Genomic DNA, 18,509 nt, shown 5'->3' on the forward strand with positions numbered 1-18,509 from the left:
TTATGAAAAAAAAACCAACATGTTTTCCTGGAGAAGTGATTGACCTGAAGTTTACATGTACTGCTAGGTCAAAGCGAGTGTGCTAAATACATCTGGATTTTGTTGAGGAAGCATATGGGACTTTTATATTGGCAATTTCTGGTTAATTTAAAAGTAGGCAATACATGTGGAGATAATGATAGCAGTAGTAAGACAGCAAAAGTTTATTTTCTTAGGATATTGGTGTGTTTACACTGCTGATAGTGTTTCTTGTTATTAGACTAATTACCCATTTAAAACAGTATGGAAAACTATATGTTTCATCTAGTAATTTTCTGAATAACAACTATTTTCTGAGCTTACAGAGGAAAGGAACAAATTACTAACATTCTGTTTTGTCTATTAATTTTGATTGGTCTCTTCAATTATTACTTCTCTGTGAAAATCTTTCTTACACTGGTGACATCTGTAAAATACATGACAATACAAAACATACATTAGAGGGATTCTTACTGTTCTTATGTCATATCTGTAGTAGTATGTTACCTGTAGACATGTTTGATTGTTGTTCAAATAGCATTTTTGATTCTTTTTTTTAATAGAAAAGACCTTTCAGAATCTCAGAAGACCTGCCAAGATTTGGAAGGAAGACTAAAACACCAGAAGTCACTTGCTGCAACCACAAATTCCAGTCGGGTTGGTGGTCTGTGTCTGAAATGTGCACAACACGAGGCTGTTCTTGCACAGACTCATTCTAACGTTCACATGCAGACCATCGAGAGGCTAACAAAGTAGGTTTGGGGGAGTATGTACTTACTAATGTGAGGCACAATCGCCTCCAGGAAACCATGCCAATTTTTAGTAGCAGCTGGTTGCATTAATGGAGATGTATTTTGACAGAACAATTGAGTCCTGAGTTGTAACACTCAAGTGGGTGGTGGAATATGGGATTAGTTCCTAGGCATTCTGAAAACCCTAGTAGTTTGCTGTTTCTTTCAACAGGGAAATAAAGCCATGTTCTGTAATTATGATACCTAAGGCTCTTCAGATTTTTGGTATGTTAATAGCCTGTATTTTTTTTTCTGCAAGAAAACCTCTCACACTGTCAGGACAGATACAAGAGAGACCATCTATTCCAGTGGATAATTTTGTACATAAATTTTCTATCTTTTTGTAGTGGGGAGTTTTTCAAATTCTACTTTATTTTCCTTCTCTTTGGGGACTTTCTGGAAAAAAATAAAATGGAGAAAAAAAAGGCTCTTTTTTTTTTTTTTTTTTTTTCTTCCCTTGGATTTACTTGGATCAGATTGGGTTTACGGTTTGGGTTTAGGATATGCTGTTCAACTGAAGTAGAATATTTTCACGGAGAAATTTCATTTGGGTAAAATAAAATTATTTGCAAATTGAGACAATTATACTATCTTAATATTGTTAAGCTTTCAAAATGTGAAACAATTAAAAGATTAAATATAAAATAAGATTTTACTGCTTTTTGATCCATTTACTAACAATCTCAGTAGCTTAAGTAACAAAGAAGTTGAGGAAGATTCTGGAACACAGAAGCCTTGTTTAGTTTATTTTCAGTAGTTCAGTTGTGGTAGGCTGTTGATTTTTCATTTGGTGTGTTTACTTATGTGAACAGTCTTATAACATTTAATCTGTAAGATTTTTTTTTCCCCTCCCTGTTTTACATTTAACGTTAGAATAACTCTATATTGCTTGGATCTGTTTTTTCAAAGCTCTGCCCCCCCCCTTTTTTTTTTAAAAAAAAAAAACAAACAATAACAAAAAAAAAACAAAACAAAACATTGATCCCTATTTTGTAATAGTAACAGATGCCAGTCAGCTTAGGTGTATTCATTACCTGAACCCTTTACTGGCCATTTCACTGACAATCTGCTGTTAAGGACAGGTCAACAAGCCAGTGACACCTTCTCTACCTGCCAAGCAGATTTCTTAGAAGTATTTTGAATTTCAAATTTAATTCATGTTGATTTCAATCTTACCCAATTGCCTTTGGCTCTTGATTATCTTATAATTTATATACCTGATTTTTCCCCTGTAGAAAGATACAAAAGGATTTTTTTTTTCTCATATACAGAGAAAGAGATGATTTAATGGATGCACTTGTTTCAGTGAGACGGAACCTGAGAGACATGCAGCAAAGAGAGTCTAATGCTTATGAACAAGTAAAACAAGCTGTGCAAATGGCAGAAGAGGCCAATTTGGAAAAAACAAAGGTAGATATCATGTGAAAGCTTTTCAATATTCAGAACTGCTACAATGTTACTTAATTCTCGTATAAATGAGACAATACATTTGTAAGACCTTTGCCACATGTTGCTACACTGTTGTAAATTTTAAAGAAAGGAGTGTTCAGACAGCATTGTGTCTAATTGTTCTAAGCAGTAACATGAGAAAACATTAAATGAATATCGTGAACATTTGGGTTTTTAAATTATAATCTGAGGCTGTATGATGTGCACTGTATCCTTAGGCCATCATTTAAATTTTGATAAAATTCCACTGCAGGATGATAAAAAATTGAAGGTAGAATTTTCAAAGATATTCATGACATAGGCGATCATGCTACTGAACTGCTCCTGAAAGAATACTTAAAACATCTGCAATTTTTTTTCTTCAAAAGACTGCAGTTCAAGGATTAATTAGCTAACATAGTTCTTTGAAGATAAGTACTGTATGAATGCTATCTGTATGAAACATTTGGGTACTATGTAAATAATAATGATAAAATCACTTTTGATCTAATGCTTCTATTAGCCCTAATTACTGCATATAATCTACTGATAGGGAGCTAAAATATTTCCTTGATATTTAGTGACATCTACTGTGTAACTTGTGAATTACAGTGGAATCGGAGTACTTATTTTCAATGAAATGGCATTGTTTTTAATAAAATAATTGTCCAGTGGTTTCATTAAGCAGTAGTAGTAGGTATTATTTGTGCAATACTATAAGCATGTATGTGTTTGACAGGGTTCTTTTTAATAGTGAAAATATAAAATAATTGAAAATCCTATATATTTGTTAACTTCAGAGTACTAGAACCCTTCATTTTTTTTCTAAAGAGAGATAAAGAATCCTTCAGAGCCCACCACTTACTGGTAGTTACGTGTTTCATTCTGTTTTGAATAATTAGATTTTTATATAGCTTATTAAGTTTGCTTTTTTAGATCTGCACATATCATGTTATTAGCTTGCTGCCACTTAAAACTGCAGAACCCCACCTTTTTTTCATCCATGCAGTAAAATGAAGGTATCTCTCATTCTCTTTTCCACATCTTGCTGTTGGAAATCTTAATCATAATATTAAAAATCCATTCAAAGCCATATTCAGTACAGATCTTGTCAGAATAATGGCCTAGTAATAAAACATACTTAGAGAAATCAGTACAACCTTTAATGACATGGGAATTCATTGCTATACTGTTTATTTTCTGTCCTAAAAGGAAAGCAACTCAGTAGGGTCTCTGCTAGCCACCCCCTCAGTGCAGTGAGGAGTTATGAAATACTGTATACAAGACTAGATTGTGACCAGTACTTTCTTTTCCATGCTCAAAAGCTGCTTTATATGAAGAAACAGGGGAGAAATTCTTTTACTTCTCCTGCATGAATTTATCTTTCTTACAGATACTGGTGTTTCTTTTGAAAACTATAAAATATGCTATTTTTTTTCCCCCCATGTCTTGTTCTACCTCTTAAGGCCAAAAGTGTTTTTCCTCTGTAAGTCTTATGGCATCCAGTAGAACAACCCAGCACACAAGCAGAAGAGTAAGGAATTAGCATTTGGAAGCCCCATGTCTTAAAACAATTGCAGCTTCGTCATTCATTTGACAGCAAGTATGACTTGAGGACTGGCTATTTAAAAACACTATTCTGTCTTTTGGTTGTCTCTGTAGCCTTTGGCCTCTTTCTTCTCTACTAAACTTAGGGCCAAGAGGTGATCTGATAAGGTTAAACTTGCAGAGTTCAAGCAAATCCAGGAACGTATTTTCAACCTAGGCTTTACAGAAGAATAGTTATTTGAACTACTCATTCCAAACAGTGGACCTAACAAAATATAAATTTCTTCTTGCAACTTATTTCTTGTAGAGTTGCATTCTGTTTTGTGTGTCTACGAAATTACAACTGATCCTATGTTTTATAGAAAAGGATTCGTGGCCACCACTTAGCCATTTCCCATATCAAGGTAGACTCTACTGAAATGAAAGAGGCCCTGAGAAGTGCCCCATAGAGCTGACATAAATGAATGGAGGCTGTTAAAGCCTTCTGTGAAAGGGATGGTTTTGTTTCACTTTTGAACAGTCCAGATATGGGCTTTGTCCGAGTGAAAGGAAAATAACCAGTTCAAAAAACTAATTTAAAAGAAAAGAGAAACAATATAGTGTTCCTAAACAGAGGTTGCTTCATTTCATTTCAGTAATATTTACCACATCTTATGTTAAGGAAGCTAAAATCTGGTTTCCTTATGGCTAGCAAGCTGCCTTTGGGGTACTTTGATTCTCCTTTAAGAAAGCAATATATTTCTCATTTAGGTTGACATAGCACTTAGTTATCTTTGTGACAGGGAGACATCTACATAAATTGATAGATTTTTCTAGTTTGTTTAGAAGATGATGTCTTCTGTGCTTCTTGGACATAAACTTACTCTCCTGAATTCTGATAATCCATCTCAGGCAAAAAAAATAATTACTTACTTCCCTTGAGTATCACCTGTGTTTTAGTACTTTGGATTAACTCCTCTGAAAATTCATAAATGCTTACTTAATCTTACTCATTTGAGAAACCTGAAAATCAAAAGAATCATGTCTTTGTACCTTTACACAATTCTGCCAGATGTTGTCTTAGTCTTTTGCACTTGGCAATTTGTTACCAGGGAGAGCAAGCAGAAATGCATAACCCCACCTTGACTTGTCCCCCTGCCCACTTTCCCCCACCATTGTGCCGTTGAGCAGAAAGCAGTGACCTTGCTCTTAACTGTTTGCAAGGAGTCACATACAGAGACTGGCTCTAGCCTTGAATGAAGTGCATGTTTTAAATGCAAGTCAGATAATTGGGTTAGTTTTAGAAGAACTTCGGTTCATTTGGAAAATGTACTCTGCATATCATTTTGTCTTCATCATGACTTCTAAATGTGATAGCTTTATAAATAACAATAGGGCTAGTATGCGCATACACATGTGCTATCATTTTGTTAGTCCTGTTCTAGATGGTAGCACACAGTGCATACATAAATGTCTTGTAATAACATAAATGACTTCTTAAATAAATAAATAAAGGCAAATCAGTTTCTCTGAAAGTAGTAGGTAAATATGCTGTTTAAAACTTCTTAACAACAATTTTCTAGGCTTTAGTCCAGTGTGAGCAGCTGAAAAGTGAGATGGAACGACAGAAGAATCGTCTTGAAAGGGAATTAGTTGCCCAGCTAGATAAGAGGAATGATGAAAAAGAAGCAGTGCGGGAAGAAATGAAGAAAGAAAGGGAGGACTTGGCAGCAATGGTAAGAGTGTATTATAAAGATTGTTCAGTCTTCAAAGTTTCTCCTTGCTGGTCTTTCTAGCAGAAATTTCATCTCTGGCTTAGAGATCTCAGTAAATAACTCTTTTCTCAGCTTTAAAGCACTAATAAGTAGCTAAGTGATCCTTAGAATGAATAACTAAGGTTATATTTTTTTATGCTGTGTCATATATACTAGGTTTTTAAAGCTCTTTCATTTTAATTAGCATAGTATTTTCGAATGTACTTTGTCAAAATAGCAAAGAGCCAAGCAATGTACGATACAATATTCTTACATAGCTTCTTCAAAAGAATATTAAGTAGGTTGCAAAGTAAGGCATTCAGAAATCAGCGCATGCCAGAATTAGGACTCTTTACAACTTTGACACTAAATATATATTTATGTTATAGTATCACTTTAATTGCATTCTAACACAGTATTTTTCACTTATGGTCTAGTCATATGCTTCATTTGCTGGCCAGTAGAAATGTACTGGATTAGTTTCTAGCTTTAGGTTTTTAAACTCTCTGAGATATAATTTATGAGATAGAATCTATCATGGCAATTACAACATAGTCCTAGTAACCACGTTTATTTAGGCTTCTAAATCCTAGTGTAATATATAAGACATGAAATTCTTCTGTCCAGGGGGAGAGTACCAAGGAAATGTTATGCTAATAGCAGAAACCTGTGAGATGTTGACAGAGAAGGTGCTTACATGATGATTAGAGAAAAGAGTAGGAAAAAAAGCATAGGCATAGAAATAGTGTTTCTCATAGGGTTGCAACTTATTTAACCATATTTTGTGGGGAACAATAAAGTGAATTTCACTGACTGTAGGGGTTTTTTTTTTCTTAGTTATTTTTATTGTCTCCCTTTAGAAATAGACTCCATAGATCCCAAAATCTGGAGAGCACAAGCTGAAGAGTCACTGGACAAGACAAATGATTTAACTGCTCCTCAAAATAGAGGAGATGCTTTGGTAGAGATAGTGGATGGTAATATTTGAAAGCTGCTGTGTTGTATAGAAGTCAAAACCTTTGGCTCCAATTCCAAATAATAAAGCAGGAATTAAGTAGAGTGAGAGAGATTACCTAAGTGATATTACAGTCATGTAAGGAAGTGAATTGTTTCAAGTGGTCATCAGAAGTCTGTTGCTGGGACAAACTGAAATAGAAGATTGACCTTGCTCTGGAAAGACCAGGATATCTTAAGCAATTCCTTGTTCCAGTAATTATTATATGTTGGAAGTTGTATTTCTTACAAGTTTATTTAATTATGGACTTACTTTAGAGGAGAGTATTTATTCCAGAATATGGACTGTTTAGACAAGTATCTCATATCTTTCATTATTACAGCATAAAGTTCACTTCTCTTTGTCACCACATCTCACTGTATTCCATCACCCACAGGCTTGTAGTTTATTAGAACTGATTGGAGCTTGTAAGACGTAGTCATTTGTCTTTTTAAAATCCTACATACAGTGTAAGCAATCTTTAGTGATAATAGTATGAAAATGTCATACCTGGTAAATAGGAATGAGTATGGGATGACTTTTCATAGATCATAAATTTTTACATGTGATCTACATCTACTTATGCTTAACTCCTGGCTTTTTCTTTTTGGGGGAAAAATCAAACTGCAGAAATGTTGTACTGTGCATTAAGTTAATCACCATGTGAATATTTTATTGGTACTTTTAAGAAGTGATTTGTTTGAAGAGAAGAATTGGCATGATGCATAAATCAGGTGTATGTATAATGAGTGAAAAATACTTATGGATGTATAATCTTCTATATTTGTGTTTGAATTCATATAAGTTAACCTAGAACTGTCAAAGGCCATTATTTCCACTTATATTAGTCAGCTTCAGGGCTAAATAGCTCCAGGGTAAGTGTCTCTGTTTTGCTGAACAGTGACAAAATATAACAATAAAATTTGATCTGAGCTGTATTAGATTTTTTTTGCATACTACACCAGTATGTTGTGCAGCTCCATGCTTTGATTTGCTGTGCTGAAATATTGTCTCAGCTTAAGAATTAATTTAAGATCTGCAGTTGCAATGTGGTTGTAAGCTTGTAGTTCTGGAAACACAATTTTATCAAAATTAGTCCACAGAAGGTATAATGGATAGTGTTAATTAGCTACTGCAAGAGTAATGGAACCTGCTACTACTGAAATTGTGTCTGTACTAACATTTCCTGGAGACTAGTCTGAGTTTCAAATAAATTACTGTATGATAAATTAATACAAAATAATTAACCCACTTCCACAATCATTTAGCCACATTTTGCCCTATTTTTGCTTACGATGTATTCTTTGCAATTCAAAATATATTATTTATACAGAGCTGCAGTTGCAAGGAGAAAGTCCCACAAGATTAGTTCAGTGGTTGGTTGAACTTCTTCACTGTAATTTTTTTTTTTTTCTTCAAGGTGACAGCTATGTCTGAGAACGTGGCCTCACTAGAGTCTCAGGTAGAGAGAATTACGAGGGAGAAGAACTCGCTAGTTAACCAGTTAGAAGAAGCACAGCACCAATTTTCATCTCGTGAAATGGAGATTAATAAGGTAGAATCATTTATATATAAGTATCAGACATGGTTTTGCTTATCATGATGAGTTGAAAGGTGAGTTAGGAATATCTGAAAGATTTGTTTAACTTTCTGAAGTGTAAATTTTCAGTTTTTTCAAGCTAGGTTCATAGTGCTGCAGCACTACTTTTTTAAGGCAATGGTATAAATATCCATTGGGCTGGAAAGGGCAATTTCGTGTCCTACTGATTTGAAGAAATCTCCTGGGAGAGATGACACCAGAGTTCCGGTCCTTATTTCAATTAATATCAATTGATACAAATCTTTTAATAGGAAAGATTGAGAGTGACCACCTCATAGGGGTCTATGCTGTAGTTTTACTGCACTGTCCCAAGAGGCCAGAAACCTGTGGTTGTGTCTCTGTTCCAAATTGACAGGTCTCAAATATCCTGGAGGAATGTCCTACCTCTTGAGCTAGAAGATTTAAATGCATTGCCATAGCCTATTTTTATTGTCTGCGTAAGCCCTGTTGTCTTGTCATTCTAAATACTTGTTTGCACACTCTGCCATTATTTAAAACAGTAAATATCAATATTTTTCAAATTTGGGTTTGTCTGAAATACTTTTTTTCCCCTGCGTGCGCTGGAAGTCAGAGAAAACTGTTTGAGGTAATATATAATTATTTCCTTTATTCTAAAATACAAGGTGTCTGAAAAATCAGTTATTAGCACAGCACCATCTGCTGATTCTTCTGTGTTACTCAATTTGTACTATGTATGGTGGAGCCGAAGGCAAGGAGAAGATGGCTGTGGTTTTTTATTTCCCTTGGAGGAAGGAACATATCATACGAAGAAAGGAGGAAGTGGAAAGACAGAGTTGGCAATCCATTCAATTGCATCCTACATTTTTGTTATTGTTGTTTTGTTTTTTAATTGATATTTTGAAATTGATATTTTGATATCAAGTTATTTTGTTTCATTTTGGTTTTTTGATTGTCTTTTTTATTTAAGAACTTTTTCTTTATTTGAATACTTTGCTACCTTGTTTGCCTTCTATTCTTTAAACAAGGCTGAATTCACAAGCTGTTCTCTTTCCTTCCATGCTTTGAATTTATAAGTGATGCTGCTCGTTAAAGTTATAACAATTGGTTTTGTTGATGTGATCTCAGTCCTTTTATCCCACTCTTTTTAAAGAAAAACTATGAAAAGGAGCAGAGATGAGGGACTGAAAAATAGAATTGAATTTGGGCTATTGAATATAGGAGAGATTATTGAGGAATACAGGGGGAACAGAAGCAAATTAAAAGCACATATAGAAGCACATTTGGGAAGCAGGTTTGGTGAAAGCATGTAAGTGGGGCAAATAGGAGAGAGTTGGAAAAAGTTCTCTAAGAGAAGCTGTGAGTAAAGACTTTTCTTTTAAAGGGGTCTGAAAGATAGTATTTTTGTGTATATTTATGCTTGATTAATATTAAGATGAAATGAACAGTCACAAATTAGAGGTGATTGCAGAGGATAAGAACAAAAAGCTGACAGCTCATCCACTCACTTTCCTGTTCCCGGCAGATAAGATCAAAGCCTGTTAAAAGGCTTAGATTGAGAAATGAAAGACTAGTATTCCAGTACATCATTAGTGGATGCTGTGTGGGAGGAATTGTTTCATTTGTACATGTCTCTACATCTCTGTCTCAAACTGAGTGGTCATCACAGCACTGAATTTTTTGTGTGTGTGTGTGTGGAAGTGATCTTTAATTTCTTTAAACATTGTGATCACTTTTTTTTTGTCCTTTTTTGGAATTCAGTGTTTTTGGAAAAAAAAAAAAAAAAGTGTGTCTTTAGTTTGTGTTAAGAATATAGTGCTCTGATCTAACTTTGAAAATTATTGTGTTAACATATAAACATTTTCTGTGTTACCAGGGAAAACTGGCAAGACAAGAAACTATGCCCTTATATAGGAATAGGATAGATCCTTTATTTGTAAGTTTTGAAAGTGTTGACTTAGACTTTCCTGGGTTTTTAAAGAGAATGGGAGAAGAATGTAAAACCAGCAACTGTAGTTTAACTGTATTTGTAGCACATATATTTACAACATAAATATTTTACTTAGCAAAATCTTGATCCAAATATCATTGAATCTAGAAGGCACTGCATATTTCAAAGTTAATGACTATATAAGGAACTCAGATCCACCTTTTTATGTAAAAACATTTACCATATGTAGTCTTAAAATATCTGTAAATATCTTGGATTCAAATGACCTCTAGAGGGCACCAAAAGATCTGATTGCAAACCTGGGCGATGGGTTCTTCAAGCTACAGATCATGTTGTCTGTATAATCTAACAGGTGTGTGGAGAAATGCGCTATCAGTTGAATCAAACCAAAATGAAGAAGGATGAGGCAGAAAAGGAGCTCAGAGAGTACAGAACAAAAACTATAAGGGAGCTTGAAATTAAGGACCAGGTAAGAGATAATACTGCTATAACTTTGCAGTTATTAGAAGCATAAGTAGGGTTGTTTCGGAAGTTGGAATGATTGGTTTTTCTAATCGTGGTCATTTATTAGTGTTAAACGGTTTCTAAATTAATGGCAACAAGCCAGCTATTACCTCTTCGGTATCTTATTCTTGTTTTCAGCCCTCGTATGTTCAGTTTTACATAATACTCATCCCATGCTTTCATATATAATTACTCTATCATATGTATTCAAACAATGTGCTTAAATTTTGTGTACTGTATACATGTCTATACACCTCTTTCTCACAAATAAACCCACACCTTAAAAGGTACCTACAATCTGACAAAACATTAAGGAGTCGAAGTATAGCCTAACTATGTCAGAAAAGATTGTCATTTGCAGTTTCTTTAAAGATTCAATGTTAATGAATACAGGAATTCATAGAAAAGTTTTTTAAAAAATAAAAAACCTACTAGAAAAAATAACTACATAAGAATTCCACTAGGCATTAATTGTTGATTATCTAAGATTGTGATTTATACCAGCAGAATAAGAGTGTATGTCTTACAGGTGGCATGTGAGATAACATCCTTCAATAAAAAAGATTATCAGGGTAACTTGCAACCTACTTGCCAAATAGCTTGAGCAGATGTAGTAACCTGCATCTTTGGAAGTGCACTTTTTGTTGAGGCTCTGTCAGTTTTTCTCTAGGCATTCAAACTTTTAATTATCCCCTCATAGGAGATGGTTTTCACATGAAACTGCTAATGTCTTCTGAATACACATAGAAATGTGTATAATGCACATAAGCATAATTTTTATTATAGGCATCTTGTAATTAGAATAGCCTATCCAATTGATTTTAAAACATTTTCTTTTCTAGTAAATAAGTATACAAATCAGTCCTCTATAAAAAAAAATACATAGAGAAAAATGCAGAATTTCTGAAGTTGTATTTTACTGACCAGCACCCAAAAATCTTCATGTAGGATGGTTAACTTATTAGCTTAATAACATTTCCAATCTAAACTCTTAACTGATTATCTCAAATTATGATCAAAAGACACATGAGGAAAAAAAAAAAGTTTATTAGGTAAAATAGTTTTTTTAATCTATTGAAGAAATCATATGGCCCAGACAAACAAGGGCCTTTAAAAGTGTTTTGTTTTGGAGATGGCTCTTTCTTTCTTTCTTTTTTTTTTTTTTCTTTCTTCCTCCATCCTTCAGGCCTAAGGACACTTTAAAAAACAAAGCAGGCTTGTCGTCTGTGTCTTGACAGATATCACAGATAAACGAGTTGGCATAATCTTGGCATACAAATAAAACAGGATGTGAAGAAGTATCTTGGATTTTAAATCTTGCTCTCCAACTTTTTTCAGGATTGCCTCTTGAACAAATTGCAAAATTTGACTAAATATTTTAACCTCATGTGTTGACATACTGGTATTTATTCAGTGTGGGAATGTATACACCAAAATACGGTAATTTTTAATATAATTTATAATTTGACATAGTTAAGGAGAGGTGATCAGGCTATTGTTCTTATCAGTAAAGATTATTAGTATAAATAAGGAATTACTTAAAGTAATTAATTGTTCAAAGGTGGCTGTTGGTTTTTTAAAAAAAATATTTTGAAATACTCAGACCAAGTATTTAGCAGCTGTTTAACAACTGTGACATTCAGAACACTTTCTAATAAGAAAGTTCTTTATGGTTCCTAGTATTATATTATTTAACATATTAAAAGAAAAATTAAAAGGAGCAAAGCTTAACAAATTTTAACAAGTGATTGCATTTTTTTTTAATAAAATAAAATGAAATCATCTTAATCACATTTAGCTTTGTATTTAAGGAAAAAAATATTTCATCGTATATGGCACTGAATAGCAAACAGTAATTGTTCTTTGGTCTCTCAGCCATGACCTGACCTTCTGGCTAAGAAACAGAGTTGATACCTTCCTTGGCCACCATCTGTTCATAATAAATACTTTTTTTTTTTTTTTTTTTTTTTTTTTTTTTAAGAGTAGAGGAACAATAGTGTATAAACAGTGTTATTGTACTGTTCTATGTTAAATGGTAGTTTTTTCTGCATTAAAAACAAAGAATAGTGTTTCAAATAGTCTCTTACTGAATTTAAAATATCTTATGTTTATTGAGGTGTGACTGGATTTTTAATTTTGCCGTTTCTTCTAGTTTTGAAGTATTTTAGTTTAATCCATTTTTAAAATCACTATATAGAAGTTATTCACATGCATCAGAATAGAAGTAAATCTCCATGGGTATAGTTGGGGATTATCTGGTATATATATGCTTGTAGGAAAAGCCAATATTTATGATATTCTTTAAAGATAAATTTGTATAATTTTTAGAAATTAAAGGAATTTATATCTTCCTGTTTTTTATTTTATTTTTATTTTTCTGTTAGGTCTTTTCCTATGTTATTACTCAGTTGGGACTAATTACAAATACTGGCACCAACGTGTTACTTTCTGTTATTAATGTTTGACATGGCTATGCCTTAAAATAAAAATCAAGAAGCAATGAGCAATGATACCATTTAAGTGGAATAAGTATTTTGTAATATCATTCATTGTGATCCTGCTTAGCCTTAGGATTATGGAGGAGGGAGAAAAGATGATGTACAGCACACAGCTTCTCCACACAAAAACTGCATCTGTTCATCTGGCCCAGGATACTAGAAGGGGGCATAACCTACTTGCCCTTTTTATTTCATTTCTTCCCCCCTCTCCCAGCTCTCCCATTGTGGATATAGCTGTGTTACAGTAACAGTGTCTTACTTGATGCTTTTCCTGCTTAGGAAAGCATATCTCCTCTTTACAGGAGATACGAAGGGATAAAACCTTCATAGCAGTAAGCGGTGTCCACACTAGGGGTTGTCCTAGCACAGCGATATCGGCAAAAAGTCACACCCTACCCTAAATAGCTGTTATCAGAACAAAAAAAAAAAAGTGTGGCCTAATTTGACACAGCAGGACTTCACTTTTATAATGCTACTTTTGTGAGTTTGGAAAGTACCCCAAGGTATAATTTATACATTTTAAATAGAAATCATACTTTTGGCACACTATGAAAATACCGTTTCCTCAGATTAGCATGACTTGCTCTTTGCTCCTCTGTATCATAAAAATAAAAATCAAGTATGCTATTAATCATTTACTCTTTTTTTTTCTTTTCCTGTAAATGTTTTTTATTTGGCGTATAAATTCTTGCAAGCTTCTGCATGTAGAAGTGAAAACAGTTTGTAGTATTGGCTCATGTAGCCCATTCAATTTGAGCATCTTCCTTATTAGACAGTTCACACTGTTCACATTACACCCTTGGGAACTGTGGCCTCATTGTAATAGAGTCATAGGGCGACTTCAGAAACTTACTGAAGCTTTTCAATTTTATTGTACTGTGTTTTGAGAAATCAGATAAATATTTTGTTAGAAACAAATCCAAGCCCTTAATGTGAGCCTTTATGAAATCATTCTGTTAATACAGTCTTTAAAAGCAGACATGGTTGGAAATGGTGAATTGCAGAATTCTGTTGCATATGTTATAGGTGAAAGAATAAAAAACTCCAAAACTATTATACCACAGATTACTGAGAGTTGCTCGTATCTAAGTTTCTGAGCCAAAACTGAAGAAGTTGTAGGTCAATATGCATGACCTAAACAAATGGAAATACCTGCATGTCAAATCATTTTTGTATAAAATGAAAGAACCTAAATGATGTCTCAGTGCACTGTAGACTGAATGACAATTTTGCAGATAAATAGAAATCTGTCAAAATTGTAGTCCAAAAGCATTTTGCCAAAAGGTATTTTGGGAATGTTTATCTCATTTGTCATAAATCCGTGATTTATAGTAATTAAATTCAGATATTATAAATTGAGAAATTACTGACTCTGTCTTCATCAGGAATAATGTAGGCCAATAATTTGAGCTATATCCTGAAAATGCCGGGAATATTCAGTGCAATGCAAGACCAATAGCCTTCTAAAATGAACTGGTTTATTGAAATGTCTCCTCAAGAGTAGGTACTGGGCTTCTGTGAGTCAGACTTTAAAAGATGAGATTTTTCTCATATATTTTCTTCTTTTAATTGCTAGAAGTCAAAGTTTCCAGATCTTTTTTGGAGCCATGAGAATTCTGGTATTTTCTTTAAATGTAAACTGAGATTTTTCACAAGCTGGGATGTTCAGAATAACACTAGATGTTTTAAAACTCAATTAAATTGCAAGATTTGGTGACCCTGATGAATATTGCTAGGTTTATATTTTGTATTTAGAAGTCAGTATTCCTGTAATAATTTTTTACTTAAGGTTTTGTGACCCAATTAGCTAAGAAGATCCTCTTCAAGTTCTATTTTTTTTTAATAAATTCTTTTGAATCAAAGTGGGATGCTATATAGTGGGAGGAAAAATGCAGACAACTTGAGATGCTTAGCACATGATTTTCTTATATGGCCTGACCTTGAGTAATAAGGCTTTAGAAGTAGCAAGACCAAATTGCTTTTGGATAAGAAAGTACAACAAAATAATAAATGATAACCTTTTTACTGTAACTGGCCTCTTTTTACAGTATTGTTTGTTTGTTTGTTTTCAGCATTAAATGCACTAACTCAAATACGGGTAAGAAAGGAGTAATATATGAGTACTTGATGGTTTGCTTTGATGTGAATTTCCTGACCTTACGGGGCTTACTAGCTCATCTCAAAACTGGGGAGGAAAACACTGATATGGGGTCCCAGAATGCCTAATGAAAGGAATGATTGGTTATAACTATGGTATGGCTGCTGCTCTGCCACAGTATTGCTTTCTTCTGTCACCCATCCATTCATCATCCAAGGATCTGTAGGACAAAGAGCCTTTGTTAAGTTCACTTGGTCGTCTTTTTATATAGAAAATCTCTGGGACTGACATTTCTAGTAGTAGAGTTTTATGTGCTATTCTGCATTTAGAGATACTTCGCTGAAGCAGCTGGCCTGCTAAAAGGAGACAGATCTGTTAGTCCCACTTTGTAACCAGCATTTTCTCTCTCGCAGGTACAGTTGGCTTATGTGACCTTCACCCGTGCTGTATCATCCCTTTAGTTTATGGGGAGATAAAATTATACATGGGCATTGGATATTGTCCAAGATAGGAATAAGAGTCCACAATTTGTGCATAATGTCTATGTATGCAATATACTTGCAGCAATACTTGTTTTCTGTATTTTTTACTTCGACTGGAAAAATGGTTGCCTCATCAATAGTCATTGTGCCAGTAGCCTACTCAAGAGAAAAAAGTAAAAGGCTGCGATGATAATTTGTCTGTTGTAAGTATATAGCTGGTCTTCCCAGATAGTCCTTGATGCTGGCCAGGAAGAGAGAAAATCCCTCATCAGTCATCTCAAATATGTGTTGGGAAGGATGAAAGAAATAAGTCTTGCCCTTTCCTGTTTCTTGATAATAAAGACCAAGTAACCTTCCACTTTCTTTTTTTTTTTCTCCTCTGTGCGCCCCTGCTTTTCTCAAATTATTTTATCAGCAAGCAAAGCATCTCTGCTCCACCCCCGCAAGCGCAAGACATTAAAAAAGTCTTGTTCTACTGTAGTTAAAAACCACTCTCTTAACTGGTGGTGGCTGCTGATAATCTCTAATCTCTAGTGCAGCTATATGGACTGTTAAAATGTTGTGATAATCTCTATGGGTTTGGAAGTTTTGTTCCTGAGGCAGTGCTGCAATTCAAATATTTTGGCAAACTGAAAGCAGGTATTTTCAGGGAAGTAATGAGATGAAATCCCAGCTACTTTTATAACAACCTTTTGCTGGATTCCCTGCAAAAATTCGCTGTTGCTTTTATGTATCATATTTAAGAGTACTTGAATGACTATGCTGCTGGCACTTCTTTTAAGAAGTTTAATTATATCCTCAGTCCTGCACACTATTACTGACTTCATTGCCTTGAAGGGCTATTTTAGTAAATGAAACTAAGCACCTGAGCATCAGGGCCTCTAAAATTTTACTACATACTAAATTAATGTGTATGTGATTTTGTAGGTGTTAATTGCCTTTTAGGGATGTACCTGTAAATACCAGAAAAATAGCAAATATTTCACTTTTTACTACTTCATCTTTGTTTTCTTTCTCTAATTTTGATTCTCTTTTATGCCCCTTCATTTTTTCTGGTTATGAGACAGAATAAAGCATGAAAAAAAGGTAAACTCATTAAAGTATCTTTCCCTTCAGAACTATTTCCTGAATGTATTTTATGGTATAATAGTCAGTGCAAGATTATTTTTTATGTTGTAGTCTATGTTTTTCTTACATGATATAAAAGAAGACTGGTACAACAGTGGATGTCATAAATCACTTTTTAATTCTTTTTTTTTAGTATATTTTTGCTTTGTTAAAAGGCTTCTGAAGTTGTTTTTTTCTGCATTTATTTTGGAGTATGAGTTCTTTTATCACCGCTTAATCATTCTCATTTGTAAAAGATGCGTTTGTCTTCTGTGTCAGTTTTGCTGCTATTTAAAATTCTATGAAAAACATCTGCTAGTTTGGAATTTAAAGTTGCATTTTTCAACATACAATAGAATCAGCATAAGTATGAAAAGAATTAAATAATTATTTTAATCTTTAATTTGGCTCATTTTAAACAGAATGACTTTATTACTTTATTTTATCAGATTTTATCAGGGATAGAGAGATGTGTAGTTAATTAAATAGCTTTTTTTTTTTTTTTTTTTTTTTTTTTTTTTACCACACACATAAGCATTGTTAGGTGAAAATAATTCATGGAGTAACTGCTTAAAGATTGATCCAGTATTTGAAAAAACCATCACATTTTCCAGTAAATTACGCTTATTTCACTGAATGAGCAGCTCCACAGTGTACTCACCTGAAGCTGCCATGTGAAAATCAAATTATGTTTAGATTAGAAATTACATCCTAAGCAATAAGAAATGCTTATTTTGAGTGTTACAAGCACAGATTCGCCAAGAGTACTGTATACTTCAAAAAGAGGAACTTAAAACTCAAATGTTTGTAGGTTGTAATGCTGAAAAAAGAATAATTTATACAGACTGAAATTGTATTGCAGTCCTATTTCACCAGTACTTTACTTTTTGTGTAGTACAACTTCGGTCTTTGCTTTCAAAAATGAATTGCGTGTGCATGGGGAATGGTGTTAACGTGTGGCAGTTCCCTAATAGCAATGACTCTCTTACTGAGGCTTAACCTGCCATCTTGCAACAGCAGTGCCTATTGATATTGCTGGGAGTTTAGGCAACTGCAATGCAAGGCACAGAATAATAATTTTAAAAATTAAATAATAATTTCAAATTTATATTCCTAAAGTAACAAGAATATTAAAGTTGCAGAGTTAAGCACCAGAAGTTGCCTGTTCCAACCCTAATGTAGTCTTGTTGTACATATACATTATGATAATTCTGTTCCTTGTTATACTGAAAATCTGTCTCAGATTTTCTTAAATGCAAGATTGTCATCTGTCTTTTTGCAGTTCTGCACACTATTCCTTGTCTCTCACATACATTGAAAAGTTAAGTATCTTGAAGAAATACTATCTGATCATGTTGCAAAAAGCTGTATCACAAGTGATAGGCACTGAGGGATCAAATTAACGCTGCATGAGAAGTGGAGTTATCATCAAAATACTTTAGTTAGTGGTTTGTTTCTGTTTCTCCCTACAATTAAGCTGAGGCCCAGATAGCAACTATAATGCAGAACTGCTTACAGCTTTCCAGGAGAAGAAATAGGAACTAAAAGTAATATGGAAACTAGTTTGAATCTGCATAGTTTTAGAAAGACGTTGCCGGATATCGTTCCTTGCAGGAACAGTGAAGAGGACTTACTGATTCTGGAAATTTCTCTGCATTTTGAATTTCACTTATGCTGCGATGCTCTAGTGATGGTGTTGATTTGACATATTTTAGGATGTTCCCACATGTGTGGGACTAACGTCTTTTTTCAGGAAAAAGATGAGTTTTTTTGTTGCATGAGCTGGTAAAGTTCTGAGA

General features: G+C 33.8%; 1 protein-coding gene across 1 annotated transcript in view; it reads left to right on the top strand.

Moving 5' to 3' along the window:
* The window catches only part of SDCCAG8 (SHH signaling and ciliogenesis regulator SDCCAG8), a 101,380-nt gene that overhangs the window by 15,568 nt on the left and 67,303 nt on the right, over nucleotides 1-18,509 (top strand). Inside the window, exons 8-12 of the mRNA XM_088524152.1 lie at nucleotides 582-770; nucleotides 2,081-2,219; nucleotides 5,348-5,500; nucleotides 7,933-8,067; nucleotides 10,374-10,490. Of these exons, the coding sequence (XP_088380278.1) occupies nucleotides 582-770; nucleotides 2,081-2,219; nucleotides 5,348-5,500; nucleotides 7,933-8,067; nucleotides 10,374-10,490 (733 nt within the window). The remainder of the gene's footprint in view (nucleotides 1-581; nucleotides 771-2,080; nucleotides 2,220-5,347; nucleotides 5,501-7,932; nucleotides 8,068-10,373; nucleotides 10,491-18,509) is intronic.

The sequence above is a fragment of the Tinamus guttatus genome, unplaced genomic scaffold (genome assembly GCF_059628265.1).
Source record: "Tinamus guttatus ecotype Peru unplaced genomic scaffold, ASM5962826v1 Tinamus_guttatus_pri_ptg000208l, whole genome shotgun sequence".
Classification (NCBI taxonomy): Eukaryota; Metazoa; Chordata; class Aves; order Tinamiformes; family Tinamidae; genus Tinamus; species Tinamus guttatus.